The following is a 25,579-nucleotide window of genomic DNA, read 5'->3' as shown; positions in this document are numbered from 1 at the left end:
TCTAACCAATTACATCTCTACTACATGATAAATATTCTGCTGATTTGTGTGTAATCTTGATTATTACACTTTGGGCAAATCATCACTTCAGATAACACCCGGGATAGAAAACTAGAGTCATGAGGAGAGACTTGAGATAATGGAACTATTTCACCTCGAGCAGAGAAGGCTAAAAGGAGATTTAATTGAGGTTTTTATAATTATAAAGAGTTTGATAGAGTGAATAAGGAAAGACTATTTCCGCAGGTTGGGGAGTCAATGACAAGGGGCCAACAATATAATATAATCACTGAGAGCCTGGTATTTGTTTTGGTTTTGCATCAAACGTCAGAACATAAGAACATAAGAAATAGGAGCAGGAGTAGGCCATTCGGCCCCTCGAGCCTGCTCCGCCATTCAATCAGATCATGGCTGATCTTCGACCTCAACTCCACTTTCCCGCTCGATCCCCATATCCCTTAATTCCCTTCGTGTCCAAAAATCCATCGATCTCAGTCTTGAATATACTCAACAACCCTCTGAGGTAGAGAATTCCAAAGATTCACCGCCCTCTGACTGAAGAAATTCCTCCTCATTTCAATCCTAAATCACCCAACCCGTATCCTGAGACTATGCCCCCTAGTTCTAGACTCTCCAGCCAGGGGAAACAGCCTCTCAGCATCTACCCTGTCAAGCCCCGTCAGAATCTTATACATTTCAATGAGATCACCTTTCATCCTTCTAAACTCCAGAGAGCATAGGCCCATTCTACTCAATCTCTCCTCATAGGACAACCCTCTCATCCCAGGAATCAATCTAGTGAACCTTTGTTGCACCGCCTCGAAGGCAAGTATATCCTTCCTTAGATAAGGAGACCAAAACTGTACGTAGTACTCCAGGTGAGGTCTCACCAGAGCCCTGTACAATTGTAGTAAGACTTCCTTACTCTTGTACTCCAAACTCCTGCAATAAAGGCCAACATGCCATTTGCTTTCCTAATTGTCTGCCGCACCTGCATGTTAACTTTTTGTGTTTCTTGTATGAGGATGCCCAAGCCTCTGTGAACACCAACAATTAATAGTTTCTCACTATTCTGTTTTTCTATTCTTCCTACCAAAGTGAATAATTTCACATTTCCCCACATCATATTCCATCTGCCACCATCTTGCCCACTCACTTAACCTGTCTATATCCCTTTGCAGACTCTTTGTGTCCTCCTCACAGCTTACTTTCCCACCTAGCTTTGTATCATCAGTAAACTTGGATACATTACACTCGGTCCCTTCATCCAAGTCATTAATATAGATTGTAAATAGCTGAGGCCCAAGCACTGATCCTTGCGGCACCCCACTAGTTACAGCCTGACAACCTGAGAATGACTCGTTTATCCCTACTCTCTGTTTTCTGTCCTTTAACCAATCCTCTATCTATGCTAATATATTACCCCCAACCCCATGAGCCCTTATCTTGTGTAACAACCTTTTGTGTGGCACCTTATCGAATGCCTTTTGAAAATCCAAATATACGACATCCACTGGTTCCCCTTTATCTACCCTGCTAGTTACATTCTCAAAAAAACTCAAATAAATTTGTCAAACACGATTTCCCTTTCATAAAACCATGTTGACTCTGCCTAATCATATTATGATTTTCTAAGTGTCCTGTTACCACTTCCTTAATAATGGATTCCAGCATTTTCCCGACGACTGATGTCAGGCGAACTGGCCTGTAGTTCCCTGTTTTCTCTCTCCCTCCTTTCTTGAATACCGGGGTAGATGGAATATGATGTGGGGAAATGTGAGGTTATTCACTTTGGTGGGAAGAATAGAAAAACTGAATAGTGAGAAACTATTAATTGTTGGTGTTCAGAGAGACTTGGGCATCCTCGTACAAGAAACACAAAAAGTTAACATTCCGATCCGCGGGGACCGTTCTAGAATTTAGGGAATTTTGGAAGATCACAACCAATGCATCCACTATCTCTGCAGCCACCTCTTTTAGAACCCTCGGATGTAGGTCATCAGGTCCGGGGGATTTGTTGGCTTTTAGTCCTGTTAGTTTGTCCAGTACTTTTTCTCTAGTGATATTGATTGTTTTAAGTTCCTCACTCTCATTAGCCCCTTGGTTCCCCACTATTTCTGGTATGCTTTTTGTGTCTTCTACTGTGAAGACAGATACAAAATACTTGTTTAACGCATCTGCCATTTAGCGCAAGGTAGAGGGTTGTGGCCTTAGAGGGACGGCCAGTTACACAGGACTCCACCCGAGCAGCAGAATAATACACGGAGAGTTCTACGGTCTAACACTCTGATCTTTCTGAAACCTCCAAGCAATGCCGCTGAAGATTGACCGTATTCCTTTAACAGGAGCTGTTAAACTGTAATAAACACTGACCCGTGGGAAATTGCTCAGCTTCAACTGAGTGAGGGAAGGTTCAGCAAATCACTTACCCCACCACCCTCTCGAAGGGAATGTGCCTCCGAGATGGGGCAACGTAACCGTGACCCTGACTCTCGACCCCGAGCTCCCCGAGAGGGCGGCTCGTCACCGGGAGCACGAGATCGCTGAGCTCCCCGAGAGGGCGGCTCGTCACCGGGAGCACGAGATCGCTGAGCTCCCCGAGAGGGCGGCTCGTCACCGGGAGCACGGGATCGCTGAGCTCCCCGAGAGGGCGGCTCGTCACCGGGAGCACGAGATCGCTGAGCTCCCCGAGAGGGCGGCTCGTCACCGGGAGCACGGGATCGCTGAGCTCCCCGAGAGGGCGGCTCGTCACCGGGAGCACGAGATCGCTGAGCTCCCCGAGAGGGCGGCTCGTCACCGGGAGCACGAGATCGCTGAGCTCCCCGAGAGGGTGGCTCGTCACCGGGAGCACGAGATCGCTGAGCTCCCCGAGAGGGCGGCTCGTCACCGGGAGCACGAGATCGCTGAGCTCCCCGAGAGGGCGGCTCGTCACCGGGAGCACGAGATCGCTGAGCTCCCCGAGAGGGCGGCTCGTCACCGGGAGGGTGGGATCGCTGAATTTGTCCCGTGTTTTGCTCTTTCGTTGCTTAAATGACACAGGATTTACGGAATGAATTAAAAAAGTCAGATGAAACAGGCAAACTGCGCATTAATACACAAATACTATTCCTCTTTCAGACAAAGTGGAATCATTATAAAAACCATAGCGGTAAGTACACGATGGTCTCAAAACTATTTTATAACTTTAACGTAAATTTTAAATAATTTCACTGTATCTACAGAGCTGAATCTGGGGGGCCGACTAACGGGCTAACTGAGGGGCACTCTCCATCACCATATTTAGGACCCAATTTTAACTTAGCCCGCCCGGCGGGAGGAGGTCGGACGCCCGATTTACACCCCGCCCAATTTTACTCTCCATTTGAAGTCAAATAGTGGCCGTAGGACCTTTTACGACCACCTGAGAGGGCAGACGGGGCCTCGGTTTAACGTCTCATTCAAAAGATGGTACCTCTGACAGTGCATCACTCCCTCAGTACTGACCCTCCGACAGTGCGGCGCTCCCTCAGTACTGGCCCTCCGACAGTGCGGCGCTCCCTCAGTACTGACCCTCCGACAGTGCGGCGCTCCCTCAGTACTGGCCCTCCGACAGTGCAGCACTCCCTCAGTACTGACCCTCCGACAGTGCAGTGCTCCCTCAGTACTGACCCTCCGACAGTGCAGTGCTCCCTCAGTACTGACCCTCCGACAGAGCGGCGCTCCCTCAGTACTGACCCTCCGACAGTACGGCGCTCCCTCAGTACCGACCCTCCGACAGTACGGCGCTCCCTCAGTACTGACCCTCCGACAGTGCAGCGCTCCCTCAGTACTGCACTGGGAGTGTCGGCCTCGATTTTGATCTCAAGTGTCTGGAGTGAGGCCTGAACCCACAACCTATCAATACTAGAATGGTGCCAGGGATGAGGGATTTCACTTATTGTGGAGAGCGTGGAGAGACTGGGATTGTTCTCCTTAGAGCAGAGAAGGTTATGGGGAGATTTAATCGAGGTGTTCAAAATCATGAATTAATGCAGGGGTTCATAATTATGAGGGGTTTTGATAGAGTAAATAAGGAGAAACTGTTTCCAGTGGCAGGAGGGTCGGTAACCAGAGGACACAGATTTAAAATAATTGGCAAAAGGACCAGAGGGGAAATGAGGAAACGTGTTTTTACGCAGCGAGTTGTTATGATCTGGAATGCGCTGCCTGAAAGGGCGGTGGAAGCAGATTCAATAATAACTTTCAAAAGGGAATTGGATAAATACTTGAAGGGGAAAAAAATTACAGGGCTGTGGGGAAAGAGCAGGGGAGAGTGGGATTAATTGGATAATTGGATTTCAAAGAGCCAGCACAGGCATGATGGGCTGAATGGCCTCATCCAATGCTCTATGATCCTATTCTGACCCAGAGGTGAATGTGCTCCCACTGAGGCTCGGCTGAGACCTGGAGACACAGAGATCACCTGTTGGAACTTTTGTTCATATTAAAGCTTTCTCTTTTTCTCTGGTTGTCAAGTGTCTGATCTGTAAGTGTAACAGGGTTTGTATCGGTCGATCTGGGCTGTCGTTTTAATATCTAACTGGAATATAATCCACTCGCGTGTTTAGCCCTGTCTGATTAAAGTCAAATATTTACAAACTTTTATTTACAGATTCAGAGGAAAATTCCAAGTGTGCTGAGGTAGGAAGTGATGTCACTCGGCCAGTTATAAGTTATGGTCGTACTTCAATTTAAACTTTGACAATACAACCCTGGGTTTAATTAAAACAGTTTATTAAAGCGAGTGATGATCTTTGAATTCTGGCAGATACACATGTTTATTCAGATTGGAAGCAATATCGACAGAGAATCAGTCGCAAATAAAGAAGGAGATAAAGGAGAGATTGATAAGTGAATATTACACTGAATCTGAAGTGACTCTGGCAGCCGTTCCAGACAGTATCCACGTGCTTCAATTTGGTGAGAGGCTGAGGGCCAAATATTCTTCTTGTTTTATGTAAACTAAACAGTCTAATCTTTTATAAATAGTTACAGGGAGCCAGAAACAACTGTGGGGAGAAGTCAGGAGTCACGAGGACTGGCCAATCAACATTTGCTCACTGAAGTTAATCCGGTGAAAAAAACAATTCACTTTTACAATGAAAATTAAAGGACTGGAGATTTGTTAGTCCAGTAATCACTGTCCGAGTAAATAGTGGAAGAAATCTTGTTCCTCAGCCTGGGATTTTAACGGAGCTGCGAACAGATTTTAAAATGAAAGGGGCTCGCACCTGGGTTAAAGTAAAAAACAAATGAATATCATACTGACCCTCCGACAGTGCAGCGCTCCCTCAGTACCGACCCTCCGACAGTGCGGCGCTCCCTCAGTACCGACCCTCCGACAGTGCGGCGCTCCCTCAGTACCGACCCTCCGACAGTGCGGCGCTCCCTCAGTACCGACCCTCCGACAGTGCGGCGCTCCCTCAGTACCGACCCTCCGACAGTGCGGCGCTCCCTCAGTACCGACCCTCCGACAGTGCGGCGCTCCCTCAGTACCGACCCTCCGACAGTGCGGCGCTCCCTCAGTACCGACCCTCCGACAGTGCGGCGCTCCCTCAGTACCGACCCTCCGACAGTGCGGCGCTCCCTCAGTACCGACCCTCCGACAGTGCGGCGCTCCCTCAGTACCGACCCTCCGACAGTGCGGCGCTCCCTCAGTACCGACCCTCCGACAGTGCGGCGCTCCCTCAGTACCGACCCTCCGACAGTGCGGCGCTCCCTCAGTACCGACCCTCCGACAGTGCGGCGCTCCCTCAGTACCGACCCTCCGACAGTGCAGCGCTCCCTCAGTACCGACCCTCCGACAGTGCAGCGCTCCCTCAGTACCGACCCTCCGACAGTGCAGCGCTCCCTCAGTACTGACCCTCCGACAGTGCGGCGCTCCCTCAGTACCGACCCTCCGACAGTGCAGCGCTCCCTCAGTACTGACCCTCCGACAGTGCAGCGCTCCCGCAGTACCGACCCTCCGACAGTGCGGCGCTCCCTCAGTACTGACCCTCCGACAGTGCGGCGCTCCCTCAGTACTGACCCTCCGACAGTGCAGCGCTCCCTCAGTACCGACCCTCCGACAGTGCAGCGCTGCCTCAGTACCGACCCTCCGACAGTGCGGCGCTCCCTCAGTACTGACCCTCCGACAGTGCGGCGCTCCCTCAGTACTGACCCTCCGACAGTGCGGCGCTCCCTCAGTACTGACCCTCCGACAGTGCAGCGCTCCCTCAGTACTGACCCTCCGACAGTGCAGCACTCCCTCAGTACTGACCCTCCGACAGTGCGGCGCTCCCTCAGTACCGACCCTCCGACAGTGCGGCGCTCCCTCAGTACCGACCCTCCGACAGTGCGGCGCTCCCTCAGTACCGACCCTCCGACAGTGCGGCGCTCCCTCAGTACCGACCCTCCGACAGTGCGGCGCTCCCTCAGTACCGACCCTCCGACAGTGCAGCGCTCCCTCAGTACTGCCCCTCCGACAGTGCAGCACTCCCTCAGTACCGACCCTCCGACAGTGCAGCACTCCCTCAGTACCGACCCTCCGACAGTGCAGCGCTCCCTCAGTACTGACCCTCCGACAGTGCGGCGCTCCCTCAGTACTGACCCTCCGACAGTGCGGCGCTCCCTCAGTACTGACCCTCCGACAGTGCGGCGCTCCCTCAGTACTGACCCTCCGACAGTGCGGCGCTCCCTCAGTACCGACCCTCCGACAGTGCGGCGCTCCCTCAGTACCGCCCCTCCGACAGTGCGGCGCTCCCTCAGTACCGACCCTCCGACAGTGCGGCGCTCCCTCAGTACCGACCCTCCGACAGTGCAGCGCTCCCTCAGTACTGCCCCTCCGACAGTGCAGCACTCCCTCAGTACCGACCCTCCGACAGTGCAGCACTCCCTCAGTACCGACCCTCCGACAGTGCAGCGCTCCCTCAGTACTGACCCTCCGACAGTGCAGCGCTCCCTCAGTACTGACCCTCCGACAGTGCGGCGCTCCCTCAGTACTGACCCTCCGACAGTGCGGCGCTCCCTCAGTACTGACCCTCCGACAGTGCGGCGCTCCCTCAGTACTGACCCTCCGACAGTGCGGCGCTCCCTCAGTACTGACCCTCCGACAGTGCGGCGCTCCCTCAGTACTGACCCTCCGACAGTGCGGCGCTCTCTCAGTCCCCGGGAACATCAGCCTGGATTTTCTGCTTGATTCTCCGGAGTGGGACTTGAAGCCACGACCTTCTGACTCGGAGGCGAGGGTGCTGTATTCTCCCTTGTCTCTGGGAGGATACAGCAGCCTTGTGGATCGGCCAGCATTGATTGACCTTGGATGTTAGCGGGGAGGAAGGGATAAAGATATGATGAGAGGCCCCGTCATCCTGGGGTACTGTCCCTGGAGGTGAAGGATTGACCCAGAATCCACCACAGGTCCACAGGCCCATCACTCCCGGTCTCTCATTTGGAAACAGTCCGTGCTGCTCTGACCAATCATCACTCAGTCCTCGCTCGAAACAGTCGCCTGGGGAGATCCCTGCGTCTTTACACGGCCAGTGAGATGGGCTCGAGAAGCAACACACTGCATAAAGATGTCTTTTTAATCAGGTCGTTCCTGCCATCCTTCGCTCCAGGTACAGGTCGTTAAAGGAATTCTTCCGCAGGCTCCAGCGGTGCCTTTAAGGACCAATGGTTGGGTCGCTGTCGAGCTGGAGAATCTGAGCAAAGTGCGGAGGGAATTTGGCCAGAAAAGGTCCTGTAACAGGGCGAGGGTCCCGAGTGGCATCTTCAAAGAGTGGGGGGCCTGTTTGATGCGGGTGTATTGGGCTCTCCTGGGAGAGATCAGGTGCGGGAGAATTGCCTCCGATCGTTCAACCATTCATTGGGAGCAATTTCTCCCCCAATAATTTCAATGATTGAGTTTCAGGTTTATTTTATATTAAGTTTCACATCACATGGGGCAATTTTAAAGGCTGCCCACCAATGAAATGAAGCTCTCCCTAGAACATCCTCCTTATGCTGCTTGCCCCAAATGTCTTTGCTTTATTTACATTCTGTATCAATGCTTTGATAAGATTGCGGAGATATCAATAATATTCCCCCCTCCCCCCCCCAGAGCCCGGACTCTGTCGGACGGAGGAAACGGTGACGGAGACAGGGAGATACACCTGGCCGCCCACCCAACCAATCACAACCATCGGGGTAAAGTGCATCAAGAACCCAAAGAGTGAGGCCAGAAGAGACTGGTGAGAAGTCGGGGGGAGGGGGAGTGTGGGGGGAGGGGGAGAGTGGGGGGGAGGGGGAGAGTGGGTGGAGGGGGATAGTGTGGGGGGAGGGGGAGTGTGGGGGGGGGAGGGGTGGGGGAGGAGGGGGGAGTGTGGGGGAGGGGGGAGTGTGGGGTGGGGGGAGTGTGGGGGAGGAGGGGTGGGGGAGGAGGGGGGAGTGTGGGGGGGAGGGGCGGAGTGTGGGGGGAGTGTGGGGGGGGGAGGGGGAGTGTGGGGGGGGAGGGGGGACTGTGGGGGGGAGGGGTGAGTGTGGGGGGGAGGGGGAGTGTGGGGGAGGGGGGAGTTGGGGGGAGGGGGGAGTGTGGGGGGGAGGGGGAGTGTGGGGGAGGGGGGAGGAGGGGGGAGTTGGGGGGAGGGGGGAGTTGGGGTGGGGGGAGTTGGGGGGAGGGGGGAGTTGGGGGGAGGGGGGAGTGTGGGGGGGAGGGGGAGTGTGGGGGGAGGGGGGAGTTGGGGGGAGGGGGGAGTTGGGGGGAGGGGGGAGTGTGGGGGGGAGGGGAGTTGGGGGGAGGGGGGAGTTGGGGGGAGGGGGGAGTTGGGGTGGGGGGAGTTGGGGGGAGGGGGGAGTTGGGGTGGGGGGGAGTTGGGGGGAGGGGGAGGGGGGAGTGTGGGGGAGGTGGGAGTTGGGGGGAGGCTGCAGAAAACTGTTGTAAATTTCGGGAACTTCCACCTGAACCAAAATATCCCTCCGGGTGATATTGGCGGATAAACTCTTTTTAATCCGGTTCGTTCCTGCACTAAAATACAGGGCAAAGGAATCGTATACAAAGCCACTAGGAACAGAAACAGGCCATTCAGCCCCTCGGCACTGCGAGTGTTAGCCTAGATCATGTGCTCACTGTCTCTGGGGTGGGAATTAAACCTTCAGACTCAGAGATGAGGGAGATCATCACTGGGCCACTGCTGCCACCGAAACACTGCTGCTCCATTAGCATTTATTGTTCTCTCTACGGTTAAAACCAGACGTGTAACGGGACAGACGGTACGTATAACGGGACAGACGGTAAGTATAACGGGACAGACGGTACGTATAACGGGACAGACGGTACGTATAACGGGACAGACGGTACAATAATGAAAGCAGCAATTGTTTGTTTTCTCCTTGGCAGTGAGCTGAATGTCGTCAATAAGGCAGAATGGTCAAAGCCCAACGTGGAGCAGTGCGAGGTAGTACAAGCCCTGCCTGATAACATCCCAGGTCTGGAAAGCATCACTGTAAATACAGGTAAGACCCAGAGTCCAGGTGCTCTTTTTGCTGTAAGTCTTCTAGAATTATTTTAGCATCATGCATTGCATTTTTAAAAAATTGTTTCTCAAGATTGTCGTAAAAACCCAACTAATTCACTAACGTCCTTTAGGGAAGGAAACCTGCCGTCCTTACCCGGCCTGGGCCTATATGTGACTCCAGTCCCACACCCATGTGGTTGACTCTTAACTGCCCTCTGAAGTGCTCTAGCAAGACACTCAGTTGCGTCAAACCACCCACCTTCCCCGCACGGACTGCAACAGTTCAAGAAGAAGGCCCACCACCCACTTCTTAAAGGCAGGCATTTATTGGCCATTCCTGGTAGTGTCTCCACCCCCGCCCCCCCCCCAGGCCGCAGTGTGTGAAATCACATGATGGATAGAGCAGTTTCTGGAGGGCAGAAGATTGTGGGTAATGTAACCGCCATTATTGACCACTGGCTGTGATAATTGACATGTCGGGCGACCAATGATGGGTGGATGGGGGTGGGAAGTCCTGAGATGGCGACCCCACGGGTAACTCCAGTGTGTGTGGGCTCAGTCCTGGCTCCTGGCACACACCAGCTCCGCCTAGAATCCAGGGTGATAAAAAGGTTCTCCATTCAGCTGGCAAGTCCGGAAATCACCTCTTTCTTTACAATTTTTTTTAACAGAAAACGCAGAGAATGTTGCGAAGCACATCTTCCTTCTCACCAACAATGCATCCAACCTTTCGCCCAAAGACCTCGAGATTGTCATCTCCATGGTGTCCGAAATTGTGCAAATAGCGAGGATATATCCCACGCTGGGCGAGGATGTGATTGGGATTATTAACAACCTCCTGAATAAGACAATCAATCTGGAAAAGTTCTCGACAAGGTCAGCCCGCCTGAATATCAAACTCCTTCACAGAACATTAATATCAAATACACAGTACAAGTGCACAGTGCAGGTACACGGTACAGACACGAGGTACAGATACACGGCATTGATATACAGTATTTGTTTGCTCGATAGGTTTACATTATCGATACACTCACACACTGCCGCACAAACACACACTGGACACGTGTACACAGAAACACACACAGTCGCACACAAACACACACCCACACACACAAACACACACCCACACACAAACACACACACACACCCACACACAAACACACACACCCACACACAAACACACACACACACACAGTCGCACACACAAACACCCAACCACACACACACACACACACACACACACACTTGCACATGCACAATCGCACACACACACACACCCACACACACACCCACACACACACCCACACACACACCCACACCCACACAAACACCCACCCACACACACACACACACACACTTGCACACGCACGCTTGAAAACATGCACATTCTCACACAATCACACATTCGCACACACACACTCGACCAAACAAACACACTCGCACACACTTGCTTACACACACACTCGCACACACATGTACTTTCAGCTACATTCAGCCTCTATTTTCACAAATGCAATGATTTGTGAGTGAGTTTTACTTTTTGCAGAGTTCAATGCAACAAATCTTCGATTATTCATTTTAGACTTTGATCCCATCTGAAAAATAAAATTCCCTTTCAGGATTTTGGATATAATGGAAACTGTCGGAAATAAATTACAATTCACAGGAAGCCAAATCAATATTGTCACTGGGACAGTGTCTCTGGCCTTGGTCAACGTCAATTTCATCCAATTCTGGGGAATTGCCTTTGGAGTCATGACTTACATCAACGGCTTCATTAAAGAGGTAAGAGGGTGACAAACTCACAATCACCTCACAATCTCTTCACCAGAATGGGGGAGCAGGGGCGGGGGGCTCCCGTCAAGGTTTCCGGGGTCTGGACAAGGCCCATTAGGTGCTGTCATGAGAAAGAGAGAGAGAGAGCGAGAGACAGAGATGGAAGGTGTCGTCGACAGTGCTATCAAGCGGCACTTACTCACCAATAACCTGCTCACCGATGCTCAGTTTGGGTTCCGCCAGGACCACTCGGCTCCAGACCTCATTACAGCCTTGGTCCAAACATGGACAAAAGAGCTGAATTCCAGAGCTGAGGTGAGAGTGACTGCCCTTGACATCAAGGCAGCATTTGACCGAGTGTGGCACCAAGGAGCCCAAGTAAAATTGACGTCAATGGGAATCAGGGGAAAACTCTCCAGTGGCTGGAGTCATACCTAGCACAAAGGAAGATGGTAGTGGTTGTTGGAGGCCAATCATCTCAGCCCCAGGGCATTGCTGCAGGAGTTCCTCAGGGCAGTGTCCGAGGCCCAACCATCTTCAGCTGCTTCATCAATGACCTTCCCTCCATCATAAGGTCAGAAATGGGGATGTTCGCTGATGATTGCACAGTGTTCAGTTCCATTCGCAACCCCTCAAATAATGAAGCAGTCTGAGCCCGCATGCAGCAAGACCTGGACAACATCCAGGCTTGGGCTCATAAGTGGCAAGTAACATTCGCGCCAGATAAGTGCCAGGCAATGACCATCTCCAACAAGAGAGAGTCTAACCACCTCCCCTTGACATTCAACAGCATTACCATCGCCGAATCCCCCACAATCAACATCCTGGGGGTCACCATTGACCAGAAACTTAACTGGACCAGCCATATAAATACTGTGGCTACGAGAGCAGGTCAGAGGCTGGGTATTCTGTGGCGAGTGACTCACCTCCTGACTCCCCAAAGCCTTTCCACCATCTACAAGGCACAAGTCAGGAGTGTGATGGAATACTCTCCACTTGCCTGGATGAGTGCAGCTCCAACAACACTCAAGAAGCTCGACACCATCCAGGACAAAGCAGCCCACTTGATTGGCACCCCATCCACCACCCTAAACATTCACTCCCTTCACCACCGGTGCACCGTGGCTGCAGTGTGTACCATCCACAGGATGCACTGCAGCAAGTCACCAAGGCTTCTTCAACAGCACCTCCAAAACCCGCGACCTCTACCACCTAGAAGGACAAGAGCAGCAGGTACATGGGAACAACACCACCTGCACGTTCCCCTCCAAGTCACACACCATCCCGACTTGGAAATATATCGCCGTTCCTTCATCGTCACTGGGTCAAAATCCTGGAACTCCCTTCCTAACAGCACTGTGGGAGAACCTTCACCACACGGACTGCAGCGGTTCAAGAAGGCGGCTCACCACCACCTTCTCAAGGGCAATTAGGGATGGGCAATAAATGCCGGCCTCGCCAGCGACGCCCACATCCCATGAACGAATAAAAAAAAAGAGAGAGAGGGACAGTGAGAGACAGAGAGAGATAGACAGGGACAGTGAGAGACATACAGAGAGAGAGAGAGAGAGGGACACAGAGAGAGAGAGAGAGAGAGGGACAGAGTTAGAGACAGAGAGAGAGCGAGAGAGTGAGGCAGACAGAGAGCGAGACATAGAGACAGAGACAGAGAGACATTCCAGAGCCTTGAGAGAGACAGAGAGAGAGAGAGACAGAGAGAGAGAGACAGAGAGAGAGACAGAGAGAGAGAGAGACAGAGAGAGAGAGAGGGAGAGAGACACACACAGAGAGAGAGAGAGAGACAGATAGAGAGAGAGGGAGAGAGATAGACACACAGAGAGACAGAGAGAGAGAGACCGAGAGAGAACGACAGAGATGAATACTTTGCGTCTGTCTTCACAAAGGAGAGGGATGATACAGGGATTGAAGTTAAGGAGAAGGAGTGTGAAATATTGGATGGGATAAACAAAGTGAGAGAGGAAGTATTAAGGGATTAGCATCTTTGAAAGTGGATAAATCACCAGGCCCGGATGAAATGTATCCCAGGCTGTTAAAAGAAGCCAGGGAGGAAATAACGGAGGCTCTGACCATCATTTTCAATCCTCACTGGATACAGGCGTGGTGCCGGAGGATTGGAGGACTGCTAACGTTGTACCATTGTTTAAAAAGGGAGTGAAGGATGGACCGAGTAATTACAGGCCAGTCAGTCTAACCTCGGTGGTGGGCAAATTATTGGAATCAATTCTGAGGGACAGGATAAACGGTCACTTAGAAAGGCACAGAGTAATCAAGGACAGTCAGCACGGATTTGTTAAGGGGAGGTCGTGTCTGACTAACTTGATTAAATTTTTCGAGGAGGTAACAAGGAGGGTCGATGAGGGTAGTGTATTTGATGTAGTCTACATGGATTTTAGCAAGGCTTTTGACAAGGTCCCACATGGCAGACTGGTCAAAAAAGTAAAAGCCCATGGGATCCAAGGGAAAGTGGCAAATTGGATCCAAAATTGGCTCAGTGGCAGGAAGCAAAGGGTAATGGTCGACGGGTGTTTTTGTGACTGGAAGGCTGTTTCCAGTGGGTTCCGCAGGGCTCAGTATTAGGTCCCTTGCTTTTTGTGGTATACATTAATGATTTGGACTTAAATGTAGGGGGCATGATTGAGAAATTTGTGGATAACATAAAGATAGGCCGTGTGGTTGATAGTGAGGAGGAAAGCTGTAGACTGCAGGAAGATATCAATGGACTGGTCAGGTGGGCAGAAAAGTGGCAAATGGAATTCAATCCGGAGAAGTGAGAGGTAATGCATTTAGGGAGGGCAAACCAGGCAAGGGAATACACAATAAATGGGAGGATACTGAGAGGTGTAGAGGAAGTGAGGGACCTTGGAGTGCATGTCCACAGATCCCTGAAGGTAGCAGGACAGGTAGATAAGATGGTTAAGAAGGCAAACGGGATATTTTCCTTTATTAGCTGAGGCGTAGAATATAAGAGTAGGGATGTTATGCTGGAACAGTATAAAACACTGGTTCGGCCACAGCTTGAGTACTGCGTACAGTTCTGGTCACCACATTACAGGAAGGATGTAATTGCACTAGAGAGGGTACAGAGGAGATTTACGAGGATGTTGCCAAGACTGGAGAATTTTCGCTATGAGGAAAGATTGGATGGCTGGGGTTGTTTTCTTTGGAACAGAGGAGGCCGAGGGGAGATTTAATTGAGGTGTATAAAATTATGAGGGACCCAGATAGAGTGGATAGGGAGGATTTATTTCCCTTAGCAGAGAGGTCAATAACCAGGGGGCATAGATTTAAAGTGATTGGTAGAAGGATTAGAGGGGAGCTGAGGAAAAAACTTTTCCCCCAGAGGGTGGTGGGGGTCTGGAACTCACTGCCTGAGAGGGTGGGAGAGGCAGAAACCCTCAACTCATGTAAAAAGTACCTGGATGTGCACCTGAAGAGCCGTGAACCTGCAGGGCTACGGACCAAGTGCTGGAAAGTGGGATTAGGCTGGTTGGCTCGTTTCTCAGCCGGCGCAGACACGATGGGCCGAATGGCCTCCTTCTGTGCTGTAAATTTTCTATGATTCTATGAGAGGAAGACAGAGAGAGAGTCAGAGAGAGAGACAGAAAGAGAAAGAGAGAGAGACAGAGAAAGACTGCCAGAGATACACAGAGAGAGCGAGAAAGACAGCGTAAGAGAGACAGAGACAGAGAGACAGAGACAGAAAGAGAGAGAGGCAGTGAATAAGAGACAGAGAGAAAGAGAGATAGAAAAAGAGAGAGAGAGAAAGAGAGACAGAGACAAAGAGAGAGAGAGAGACAGACAGACAGAGAGAGACAGACAGAGAGACAGAGAGAGACAGATAGAAAGAGAGAGAGAGAGGCAGGGAGATAGAGAGAGGCAGGGAGATAGAGAGAGGCAGGGAGATAGAGGAAGACAGAAAGGGAGAGACAGGGAGAGAAGCAGAGAAAGAATCAGAGAGACAGACGGACAGACAGGGAGAGAAAGAGAAGAGAGACAGACAGACAGAGAGACAGCGAAAGAGAAACAGATAGCGAGAGAGAGATAAAGACAGAAAGAGACAGAGAAAGACAGTCAGCGAGAAATACAAAGAGAGAGACAGAGAGAGCGAGACAGGCAGAGACAGAGTGAGAAAGACAGAGAGAGAGAGAGACAGAGATAGACAGAGAGCAAGAGAGAGGGAGACAGAGAGAAAAATAGAGAGAGAGAAAGACAGAGGCAGAGAGAGAAAGAGAGAGAGAGACACACAGACAGAAAGAGAAAGAGGCAGTGAAAGAGAGGCAGAGAGAGAAAAAGAGATAAAGAAGGAGAGAGAGGCAGAGAGACAGAAAGAGAGAGCGAACCTCCTGTTGCACAGGCCCTGTGTGGTATACAACGCTATGAGGAGTGGAGACAGCAGAGGCTCTGACCACAATCCTCCAATCCTCCTGGGATATGGAGGCGGTGCCAGAGGACTGGAGGATTGTAAATGTTACATCCCTGTTCAAAAAAGGGTAGAGGGATAAATCCAGTAACTACAGGCCAGTCAGTGGTGGGGAAACTTTTAGAGACAATAATCCAGGACAAAATTAATTGGTACTTGGAAAAATGTGGACTAATAAATGAAAGTCAGCACGGATTTGTTAATCGCAAATCGTGTTTGACTGATTTGATTGAGTTCTTTGATGAAGTAACGGAGAGGGTCGATAAGGGTAGTGCGGTAGATGTTGTTTACATGGACTTTAAAAAGGCATTTGATAGGTTACACATAATAGACTTGTTAGCAAAATTAAAGCCCACGGGATTAAAGGGACAGTGGCAGCGTGGATACAAAATTGGCTAAAGGACAGAGAGCAGAGAGTAGTGATGAATGTTTGTTTTTCAGACTGGAGGGAAGTTTACAGTGGTGTTCCCCAGGGGTCAGTATTAGGGCCACTGCTCTTTTTGATATATATTAATGACCTGGACTTGCATATAGAGGGTATAATTTCAAAGTTTCCAGATGACACAAAACTCGGAAATGGAGGATAGTAACAGACTTCAGGAGGACATAGACAGATTGGTGAAATGGGCAGGCATGTGGCAGATGAAATTTAACACAGAGAAGTGTGAAGTGGTACATTTTGGTAGGAAGAATGAGGAGAGGCAATATAAACTAAATGGTACAATTTTAAAGGGGGTGCAGGAACAGAGAGATCTGGGGGTGTGTGTACACAAATCTTTGAAGGTGGCAGGACAAGTTGAGAAGGCTATTGAAAAGGCATATAGGATCCTGGGCTTTATTAATAGAGGCATAGAGTACAAAAGCAAGGAAGTTACGCTAAACCTTTATAAATCACTGGTTAGGCCCCAGCTGGAATATTGTGTCCAATTCTGGGCACCGCACTTTAGGGAGGATGTCGAGGCCTTAGAGAGGGTGCAGAGGAGATTTACTAGAATGGTGCCAGGGATGAGGGACTTCAGTTATGTGGAGAGACTGGAGAAGCTGGGATTGTTCTCCTTAGAGCAGAGAAGGTTAAGGGGAGATTTAATCGAGGTGTTCAAAATCATGAAGGGTTTTGATAGAGTGAATAAGGAGAAACTGTTTCCAGTGGTGGGAGGGTCAGTAACCAGAGGACACAGATTTAAGGTAATTGGCAAAAGAACCGGAGGGGAGATGAGGGAAAAAAAATTTTCACAGCGAGTTGTGATGATCTGGAATGCGCTGCCTGAAAGGGCGGTGGAAGCAGATTCAATAATAACTTTCAAAAAGAAATTGGATAAATACTTGAAGGGAAAAATTTGCAGGGCTATGGGGAAAGAGCGGGGGAGTGGGACTAATTGGATAGCTCTTTCAAAGAGCCGGCACAGGCACGATGGGCCGAATGGCCTCCTCCTGTGCTGAGAGATTCGATACTGCAGTTCCTGAGAGAAGTTGCTGTGCCAGTTAACTTAACCTTACCGTGACCCACCTGAGACTGGGTTGTAATTGGCATCGATCTGGACCAATGTGACACAACCATTGTTCTCAATAGAAAGAGTAAAATGCACAGAAACTGTAGATTTATTTTTAATATTGATTCTTGGGATGTGGGCAGGTGCTGGTGATCCCTGGTTTCCCTGGGATAGTGATGATGGGTCTCCATATAACAGAGTGGCCACAGCAGTGGGTGCAGGACTGGAGTCACATATCGGCCCAGGCCGGGTAAGGACGGCAGGTTTCCTCCCCTAAAGGACATTAGTGAACCAGTTGGGTTTTTACGACAATCCGACAGTTTCATGGTCACTTTTACCGAGACCAGATTTTTATTTCCAGATTTTTTGAACTGAATGCAAATTCTCAAACTGCCAGGGTGGGCTTTGAACTGCTGTTCCCTGGATTATTAGTCCAGTAACAGAACCGTTACAGCACCGTACCCCACGTCATCATTTTAAATTGACATTTTTATGCATCATTATACGTGGACAGATTTTGAAGAACTTTGTATTGATTGGTTGATTGTAGATCTACATGAACGAAACGTCCCAGGGGGAAACTGCGGCGTTCATTGAGTTACCGTCTTCGTTACAAGGAGGTTCACCGATGGAAATAGCCCAAAATTCGAGGATACAATTCCACTTTTATGGGGAAACGTCACTCTTCCAGGTGAATGGTCCATTTTACATTCCGAGGATTCGAGTTTATTTATTGATATTACCTTTGTTCAATTTGTGTTTATTGATCAATATCACATGGTACAGAGAAATGTATTGAATTTTGTGCTGACAGGACAGCAGCCTCGATGGCCAGATCCTGAACAGTTACGTGGTGTCCAGCAGTGTGGCAGGAACGAATATCATAAATCTCCACGATCCTGTGAAAGTTACTCTACGCCACATCAATCGAAAAGAGGTGAAATCCCACTCCTGAACTGCACCTCACTGTCTCCCAGATTTAACTGGTCGGGCGAGAATCCCACGGGATTGGGTAGAATGCTGGTTACACCCGGCCCAATATTACTCCACGTTGACTTCAATGGAGAGTAAATCGGGCCGGGTGTAAAACCAGCATTCCACCCGATCCTGTCAGTTTCCCAATGGGAAGATTAGGTTAAAATTGCCCAAAAAGTGGATGGGCAGCCCGTTATAGAACCTGCCCAATCAGCGGGGTGGAAAACAGACTGGGGGTATAACGGGGGGAGTATAACGGGGGGAGTATAACGGGGGGTGTATAACGGAGAGGGTTTATAACAGGGGGAGTATAACGGGGTGTATAACGGGGGGAGTATAACGGGGGGAGTATAACGGGGGGAGTATAACGGGGGGAGTATAACAGGGTGTATAACGGGGGGTGTGTAACGGGGGGTGTGTAACGGGGGGTGTATAACGGGGGGTGTGTAACGGGGGGAGTATAGAAAGGGTTAAAGGCACATTTGATATATATTGAATTACAGAGAATGTCGTGGGCTGAAACAGGCCATTTGGCCCATCCGGTCGATCACTGTTGTCACCGGCTCCGTCAGAGTGTTGATTGGTGGATTGAACATCTCCATTTCCCACAGTCCTCGACCCTCCTCGTGATGGCGACGATCCCGATATTCTGAGACCACAGGTCAGCTGTAGGTCGCGAGATTCTTGACCATCCGTGGGACATTACCAGGTCTGCGGAGGGCGTGTCTGAGTCCCCTGAAGGTTTGCGGTAACTGCTTGAGTCTGGCCACGACCCCAAACAGGGACAGACACCTCTGGGCAAGTGTGACACGGTGACACTATTGAATGCGGCAAAGCAATGAACACACCACTGATACATGGTGAACGTACCGCTGATACGCGGTGAACGCACCGCTGGTGCGCGGTGAACACACCGCTGGTACACGGTGAACGTACCGCTGGTGCGCGGTGAACGCACCGCTGGTGCGCGGTGAACACACCGCTGGTGCGCGGTGAACGTACCGCTGGTGCGCGGTGAACGTACCGCTGATACGCGGTGAACGCACCGCTGGTACATTGTGAACGCACCGCTGGTACATGGTGAACACACCGCTGGTGTGCGGTGAACGTACCGCTGGTGCGCGGTGTCTACACGTGCTCGATCCACTTATGACACAGTCCAAGTCTCCGATACACACAGTAGAATTGGAACGAGGCAGGTATTATACAGACAGAGTGATGTTGTGAACGAGAGACGTAATGTGAAGCAGGCGGCCAATTCTCCTGCACTAACGACAAAAAACAATTTCACCCCAATATCCTCATTTATATCTATGGGAAATAGAATTTATGCAAATCCTGAATCTACTTCCTTATTCAACTTTGAGGACAGCAAAAAACGAAATGGCCAGGGACTAAAGTGAGTATTTCTCTTTGACAGAGTGACCAGTCAGTGAGCTGCGTGTTCTGGGACTCCCAGCAGCACAGTGAGTTCTCTCTCTGCTTTATTCAGAATGCGATGATTTCACTTCCCCCTCAAATCATTTTGTGTAATTTTCCCCTCAAAGCTGCTCCTCAAGAGCGTTCTGTGTGTTACTATTTATCCAGGCGCTGCTTTAAGAGGGTTCAGTGGTGCAATGGTTCTGTTACTGGATTAATAATCCAGCAAGCATAAGTTCAAATCCCACTCTTGGTAGTTTGAGAATTCAAGTTCAATTAATAAAAGTGACCCTCATGATGTTATTAAAAACCCTTTAGAGGAGGAAACTTGCCATTTTTACCCGGTCTGGGCCTCTATGTGACTCCAGCCCCACACCAATGTGGTTGACTCTGAAGTGGCCCCGCGAGCCCCTCAGTTTATATCAAATTGCCACCAGTGGTTTAAGAAGGCAGCTCACCACCACCTTCTCAAGACAACTCGGGATGGGCAATAAATGCCGGCCTCGCCAGCGACACCCACATCCCCAGAATGAATTAATTACACTGGACCTGTGAAATGCTGCTCAGATTTCCACTCATTCAGATAACTTCAGAGGGATCATTTCCTGAGCTGAGTCTCACTCGGGAATGGAAGAATCAGTAATCCTGCCCTATTCTCCGCGCTCCCAGTAATCAGGAGCTTTGCGAATCAGACCTGCCGAACTCTGCACCCAGTTCTCCAAACCGGGTGAGAGCTCGACATTGGGAGCTTCACCTCCTTCTGACTCCGCCAGTTATCAGCAACGGTCGCTATCTCCAGTGACGTTTCATCATTTCCTGTCAAATATCCCTCCCTATCATAGAAGATAACTTCATTTAAAGCTTAACATATGTAAATTTCAGGAGATTTGTTGAATTCAGACCTGTGGCTGGTCCCATCACGATGTGTTATCAGCGCCCCCTTACTCTGTGAGAATCACAAGCCCTATTTGGGGGAGTCAGTCCATCCCTGGCCAATGGGGATCCTGTTACATTCCCTCCTTACATAGGAACAGGAGGAGGCCATTCAGCCCCTCGAGCCTGTTCCACCATTGCATCAGATCATGGCTGATCTGTACCTCAGCTCCATTTTCCCGCCTTTGCTCCATATCCCTCGATACCCAACAAAAATCTATCGATCTCACTCTTGAAAGCTCCAATTGACCCCCAGCATCCACAGCCTTTTTGGGGGGAGAGAGTTCCAGATTTCCACTCCCCTTTGTGTGAAGAAATGTTTCCTGACATCACCTCTGAACGACCTGGCTCTAATTTTAAGATTATGTCCCCTTGTTCTTGATTTCCCCACCAGAGGAAATAGTTTCTCTGTATCTACCCTATCAAATCCTTTTAACATTTTAAACACTTTGATCAGATTACAGATAATAAATCCAACTCTCTTCCTCTTTCAGACGGAGTCGGTGGGTGGAATTCCTCGGGCTGTCAAGTTATAAGCAGCAGTTCAAGTTATACAACTTGCTACTGTAACCACCTCACCCACTTTGGCATTTTAATGGTAAGGATGAGATAATTCCAGCCTGTGTTTACGTCTATATTTAACATTTTGATTTAGTGACTCTGCGGCACCATGGGGTCAGATTCTCTGAGTGAAACCACACTTTATTGGGGGAAATCACAGTATCCGGTGTCAGTGAGGATTATTCGTCATGCATTTGGTGGGAAATAAAGATTATAATTAGGTGCAGTTACACTAAAGATTTGTGTGTAAATCTGGAATCAGGACCTAATCTGACACTGGAGTGAAGTGGAACAAGACTCTCTCCTCCAGGGACCCGTTTTACTGTGGATTCAGGTTGGTTGTTGATTTACACACAACATTAGTCTCGGTACAAAGTGGAACTGCTTGTATTAACGTTTCAGTTCCAGTGTGAACACAGCCAATCCCGCACTGAATTAACAGGAAGCTATAAACAGGACTCACAGTGATGGCACATTGTACACACACTAACTGGCAGGAAACTCTTCACTAACTCCTTGAGACTTTCACACGACCTCTTGTCTGGTTGTGACCTGTTGAAATACATCGAAATACATGAAGTTACAACATGGACAACAGAACAGGCTCATCCTTTTTAATCGACATTCAATTTATTATTTAAGCCTTGCAATACAGGGTGTTAAAAGGGGAGAGTCCACATCATTGACCCAAGGTTACTAAACAGTTAAAGTGTGTACGATGCCTATTTAACCCCTTCACATCTTCGATATTTTTGAATTATAGTTTATCTCCCCACTTTATAGTTCATATTTTGATTTTTTTTCCCCAAGCATTATTGTATCACTTGTGTGCTTGCAAATAATATTAATTGCCCCCAAGAACATAGGAGCAGGAGGAGGCCATTCAGCCCCTCGAGCCTGTTCCGCCATTCAATTGGATCATGGCAGATCTGTATCTTAACTCCATTTACCTGCTTTTGTTCCATATCCCTCGATACCCAACAAAAATCTATCGATCTCACTCTTGAAAGCTCCAATTGACCCCCAGCATCCACAGCCTTTTTGGGGGAGAGAGTTTCAGATTTCCACTCCCCTTTGTGTGAAGAAGTGCTTCCTGACGTCATCCCTGAACGGCCTGGCTCTAATTTTAAGATTATGCCCCCTTGTTCTGGACTGTCCCACCAGAAGAAATAGTTTCTCAGAGATCTCAAAACGGGCCTGCTGACTCATTATTGCCCATTTTGCGTTAATGCCCAATTTTACCCCCTCTGTATCACCTCTCCCGAATCATTTAATCATCTTAAACACCTCAATTAGATCATCCCTCAATCTTCTAAACTCAAGGGAATCCAAACCTAGTTTATGCAACCTGGTCTCATAATTTAACCCTTTTATCCCCGGTATCATTCTGGTGAATCTGCTCTGCATCGTCTTCAGGGCCAATCTATCCTTCCTGAGGGGCGGTGCCCAGAACTGAACCCAGTCTCCAGATGGGGTCTGACCAGAGCTCAGTACAACTGAAGCATCATTTCCTCACCTTTGTATTCCAGCCCTCGAGATAAAGGCCAACATTCCATTAGACTTTTTGATTACTTTTAGTACCTGTCCACTAGCTTTTAGTGATTTAAAGTCAGGACAGAAATCCCGGCCAATCAAGAGGTCTGTTTTTGACTGAGTTCCTTTATGATCGTCTAGATTTAGTTCATTCATGAGAAATCAGGATAGAGCAATGCAGAGTGAATTGTGCCTGCATTACAAGTTGTACTCACATAATGAACTTCTCATTCCTCAGGACATCTCCAGGCGTCCGATTGACGCTGTTAATATGCAGATCCTCACCCTCATAACCTACGTTGGGTGTGGCGTATCCTCCTTCTTCTTAGGAATCATTTTACTGACCTACCTGGCTTTTGAGTAAGTAGTCACGTGTACCTGTACAATGGGGGAATGTTCCCACACCCTACATTCAATGGGATATTAACTGGAAGACACCGCGAGCAATGGTCTGCATCTTGTTGGAGTTGGGCACTTTGCAGCGTGCCCCATTACTTAGACTTTTTTTGCACCCTTCACCTCGAAGGTCAAAACAGGGAACAATGGTAAAAAGTTAAAATTAAAGGCTCTTTATCTGACTGCACAAAACATTTGTAACAAGATAGACAAATTAGTGGCACAAATAGAGATAAATGGGTTTGATTGAATAGCTATTAGAGACATGGTTGCAAAATGACCAAGGTTGAGAACTAAATATTCCAGGGTACGTGACATTTCAAAAAGACAGGCAGAATGGGAAAGGAGGGGGTGTAGCCCTAATAGTAAAGGATGAGATAAGGACAGTGGTGAGAAAGGATCTCGGCTCAGAAGATCAGGAAGTAGAATCAGCATGGGTGGAAATTAGAAATAACAAGGGGCAGAAAACACTGGTGGGAGTAGTTTATAGGTCCCCTAATAGTAGCTGTACCGTTGGACAGAGTATTAACCATGAAATAATAGGAGCTTTTAACAAAGGTAATGCAGTCATCATGGGGGACTTTAATCTGCATATAGACTGGACAAATCAAATTGGCAAAGGTAGTCTGGAGGACGAGTTCATGGAATGTATTCGAGACGGTTTCCTAGAGCAATATGTCATGGAACCAACCAGGGAACAGACTATTTTAGATCTTGTATTATGTAATGAGATAGGGTTAATTAGTAATCTCACAGTAAATGATCCCCTGGGGAAGAGTGATCATAATATGATAGAATTTCACATTGAGTATGAAAGTAATGTACTTAAGTTTGAAACTAGAGTCTTAAACTTAAATAAAGCCAATTACATAGGCAAGTTGGCTAAGGTAGATCGGGAAATTAGATTAAAAGATATGACGGTAGATAAGCAGTTGCAGACATTTAAAGAAATATTTCAAAATTCTCAACGAACATACATTCCATTGAGAAATAAGAAGTCCATGGGAAAAGTAATCCATCGTGGCTAATTAAAGAAGTTAAGGATAATATTAAATTAAAAGAAGAGGCCTGTAATGTTGCCAAGAAGAGTAATAAGCCTGAGGATTGGGAGAGTCCTCGTATAAGAAACACAAAGTTAGCATGCAGGTACAACATGCAATTAGGAAGGCAAATGGCATATTGGCCTTTATTGCAAGTAGGTTGGAGTACAAGAGTAAGGAAATCTTGCTTCAATTGTACACGGCTTTGGTGAGACCTCACCTGGAGTATTATGTACAGTTTTTCGTCTCCTTATCTAAGGATGGATATATTTGCCTTAGAGGCAGTGCAACGAAGGTTCACTAGATTAATTCCTGGGATGAGATGGTTGTCCTATGAGGAGAGATTGAGTAGAATGGGCCTATATTGTCTGGAGTTTAGAAGAATGAGAGGTGATCTCATTGAAACATGTAAGATTTCTGAGGGGGCTTGACAGGGTAGATGCTGAGAGGTTGTTTCCCCTGGCTGGAGAGTCTAGAACTAGGGGACATAGTCGCAGGATAAGGGGTCGACCATTTAGGACTGAGATAAGAAAAAACTTCATCACTCAGTGGGTTGTGAATCTTTGGAATTCTCTATCCCAGAGGGCTGTGGATGCTCAGTCATTGAATATATTCAAGAATGAGATCAACAGATTTTTGGACTCTCGGGGAATCAAGGGATATGGGGAATGGGCGGGAAAGTGGAGTTGAGGTCGAAGATCAGCCATGATCTGATTGAATGGCGGAGCAGGCTCGAGGGGCCGGATGACCTACTCCTGCTCCTATTTCTTATGGTCTTAATATAATTTGCGCAGTGACTTGCTGGAAGGGCAAGGTGATATTGGTGCGGTCAGGCAACGGGATATCTGGGACCTTAGTGAACAATGGGACCAATAGTATCTCCTTAACCAGTGAGATTTAAGGATTGAGGAAGAAACAGAGGAACGATGGAGAAGGAAATTATTATCAAATCAGGGACAGAAAGAGAACTAAACAGAGGGAAAGAAAGATTGGATTAAGATGAACAAAAGATTGGACAAAATTAATTGGCACTTGGAAAAATATGGGCTAATAAATGAAAGCCAGCACGGATTTGTTAAAGGTAAATCATGTTTAACTAACTTGATTGAGTTCTTTGATGAAGTAACGGAGAGGGTTGATGAGGGTAATACGATTGATGTTTATATGGACTTTCAGAAGGCATTCAATAAAGTACCACATAAGAGGATTGTCAGCAACATTGAAGCCCATTGGATTAAAGGGACAGTGGCAGCGTGGATACAAAATTGGCTAAGAGACAGAAAGCAGAGAGCAGTGGTTTTTCAGACTGGAGGGAAGTATACAGTGGTGTTCCCCAGGGGTCAGTATTAGGACCACTGCTTTTTTGATATATTAATGACCTGGACTTGGGTATAGAGGGTATAATTTCAAAGTTAGCAGATGACACAAAACTCAGAAATGTAGTAAACATTGAGGAGGATAGTAACAGACCTCAGGAGGACATAGACAGACTGGTGAAACGGGCAGACACATGGCAGATGAAAT

General features: G+C 48.7%; 1 protein-coding gene across 1 annotated transcript in view; it reads left to right on the top strand.

Annotated features, from left to right (window-relative positions):
• LOC137333153 (adhesion G-protein coupled receptor G6-like) overlaps positions 1-25,579 on the top strand; it is an 86,106-nt gene that overhangs the window by 23,665 nt on the left and 36,862 nt on the right. Inside the window, exons 7-18 of the mRNA XM_067997337.1 lie at positions 3,118-3,148; positions 4,631-4,659; positions 4,787-4,938; positions 8,096-8,225; positions 9,371-9,486; positions 10,160-10,364; positions 11,111-11,276; positions 17,749-17,889; positions 18,013-18,135; positions 19,594-19,639; positions 21,020-21,123; positions 22,858-22,979. Of these exons, the coding sequence (XP_067853438.1) occupies positions 3,118-3,148; positions 4,631-4,659; positions 4,787-4,938; positions 8,096-8,225; positions 9,371-9,486; positions 10,160-10,364; positions 11,111-11,276; positions 17,749-17,889; positions 18,013-18,135; positions 19,594-19,639; positions 21,020-21,123; positions 22,858-22,979 (1,365 nt within the window). The remainder of the gene's footprint in view (positions 1-3,117; positions 3,149-4,630; positions 4,660-4,786; positions 4,939-8,095; positions 8,226-9,370; positions 9,487-10,159; positions 10,365-11,110; positions 11,277-17,748; positions 17,890-18,012; positions 18,136-19,593; positions 19,640-21,019; positions 21,124-22,857; positions 22,980-25,579) is intronic.

Source organism: Heptranchias perlo, chromosome 15, assembly GCF_035084215.1.
Source record: "Heptranchias perlo isolate sHepPer1 chromosome 15, sHepPer1.hap1, whole genome shotgun sequence".
NCBI classification, from domain to species: domain Eukaryota; kingdom Metazoa; phylum Chordata; class Chondrichthyes; order Hexanchiformes; family Hexanchidae; genus Heptranchias; species Heptranchias perlo.
The sequence above is the reverse complement of the archived record's forward strand: the minus strand, read 5'-3'. Positions and strand labels throughout refer to the sequence as shown.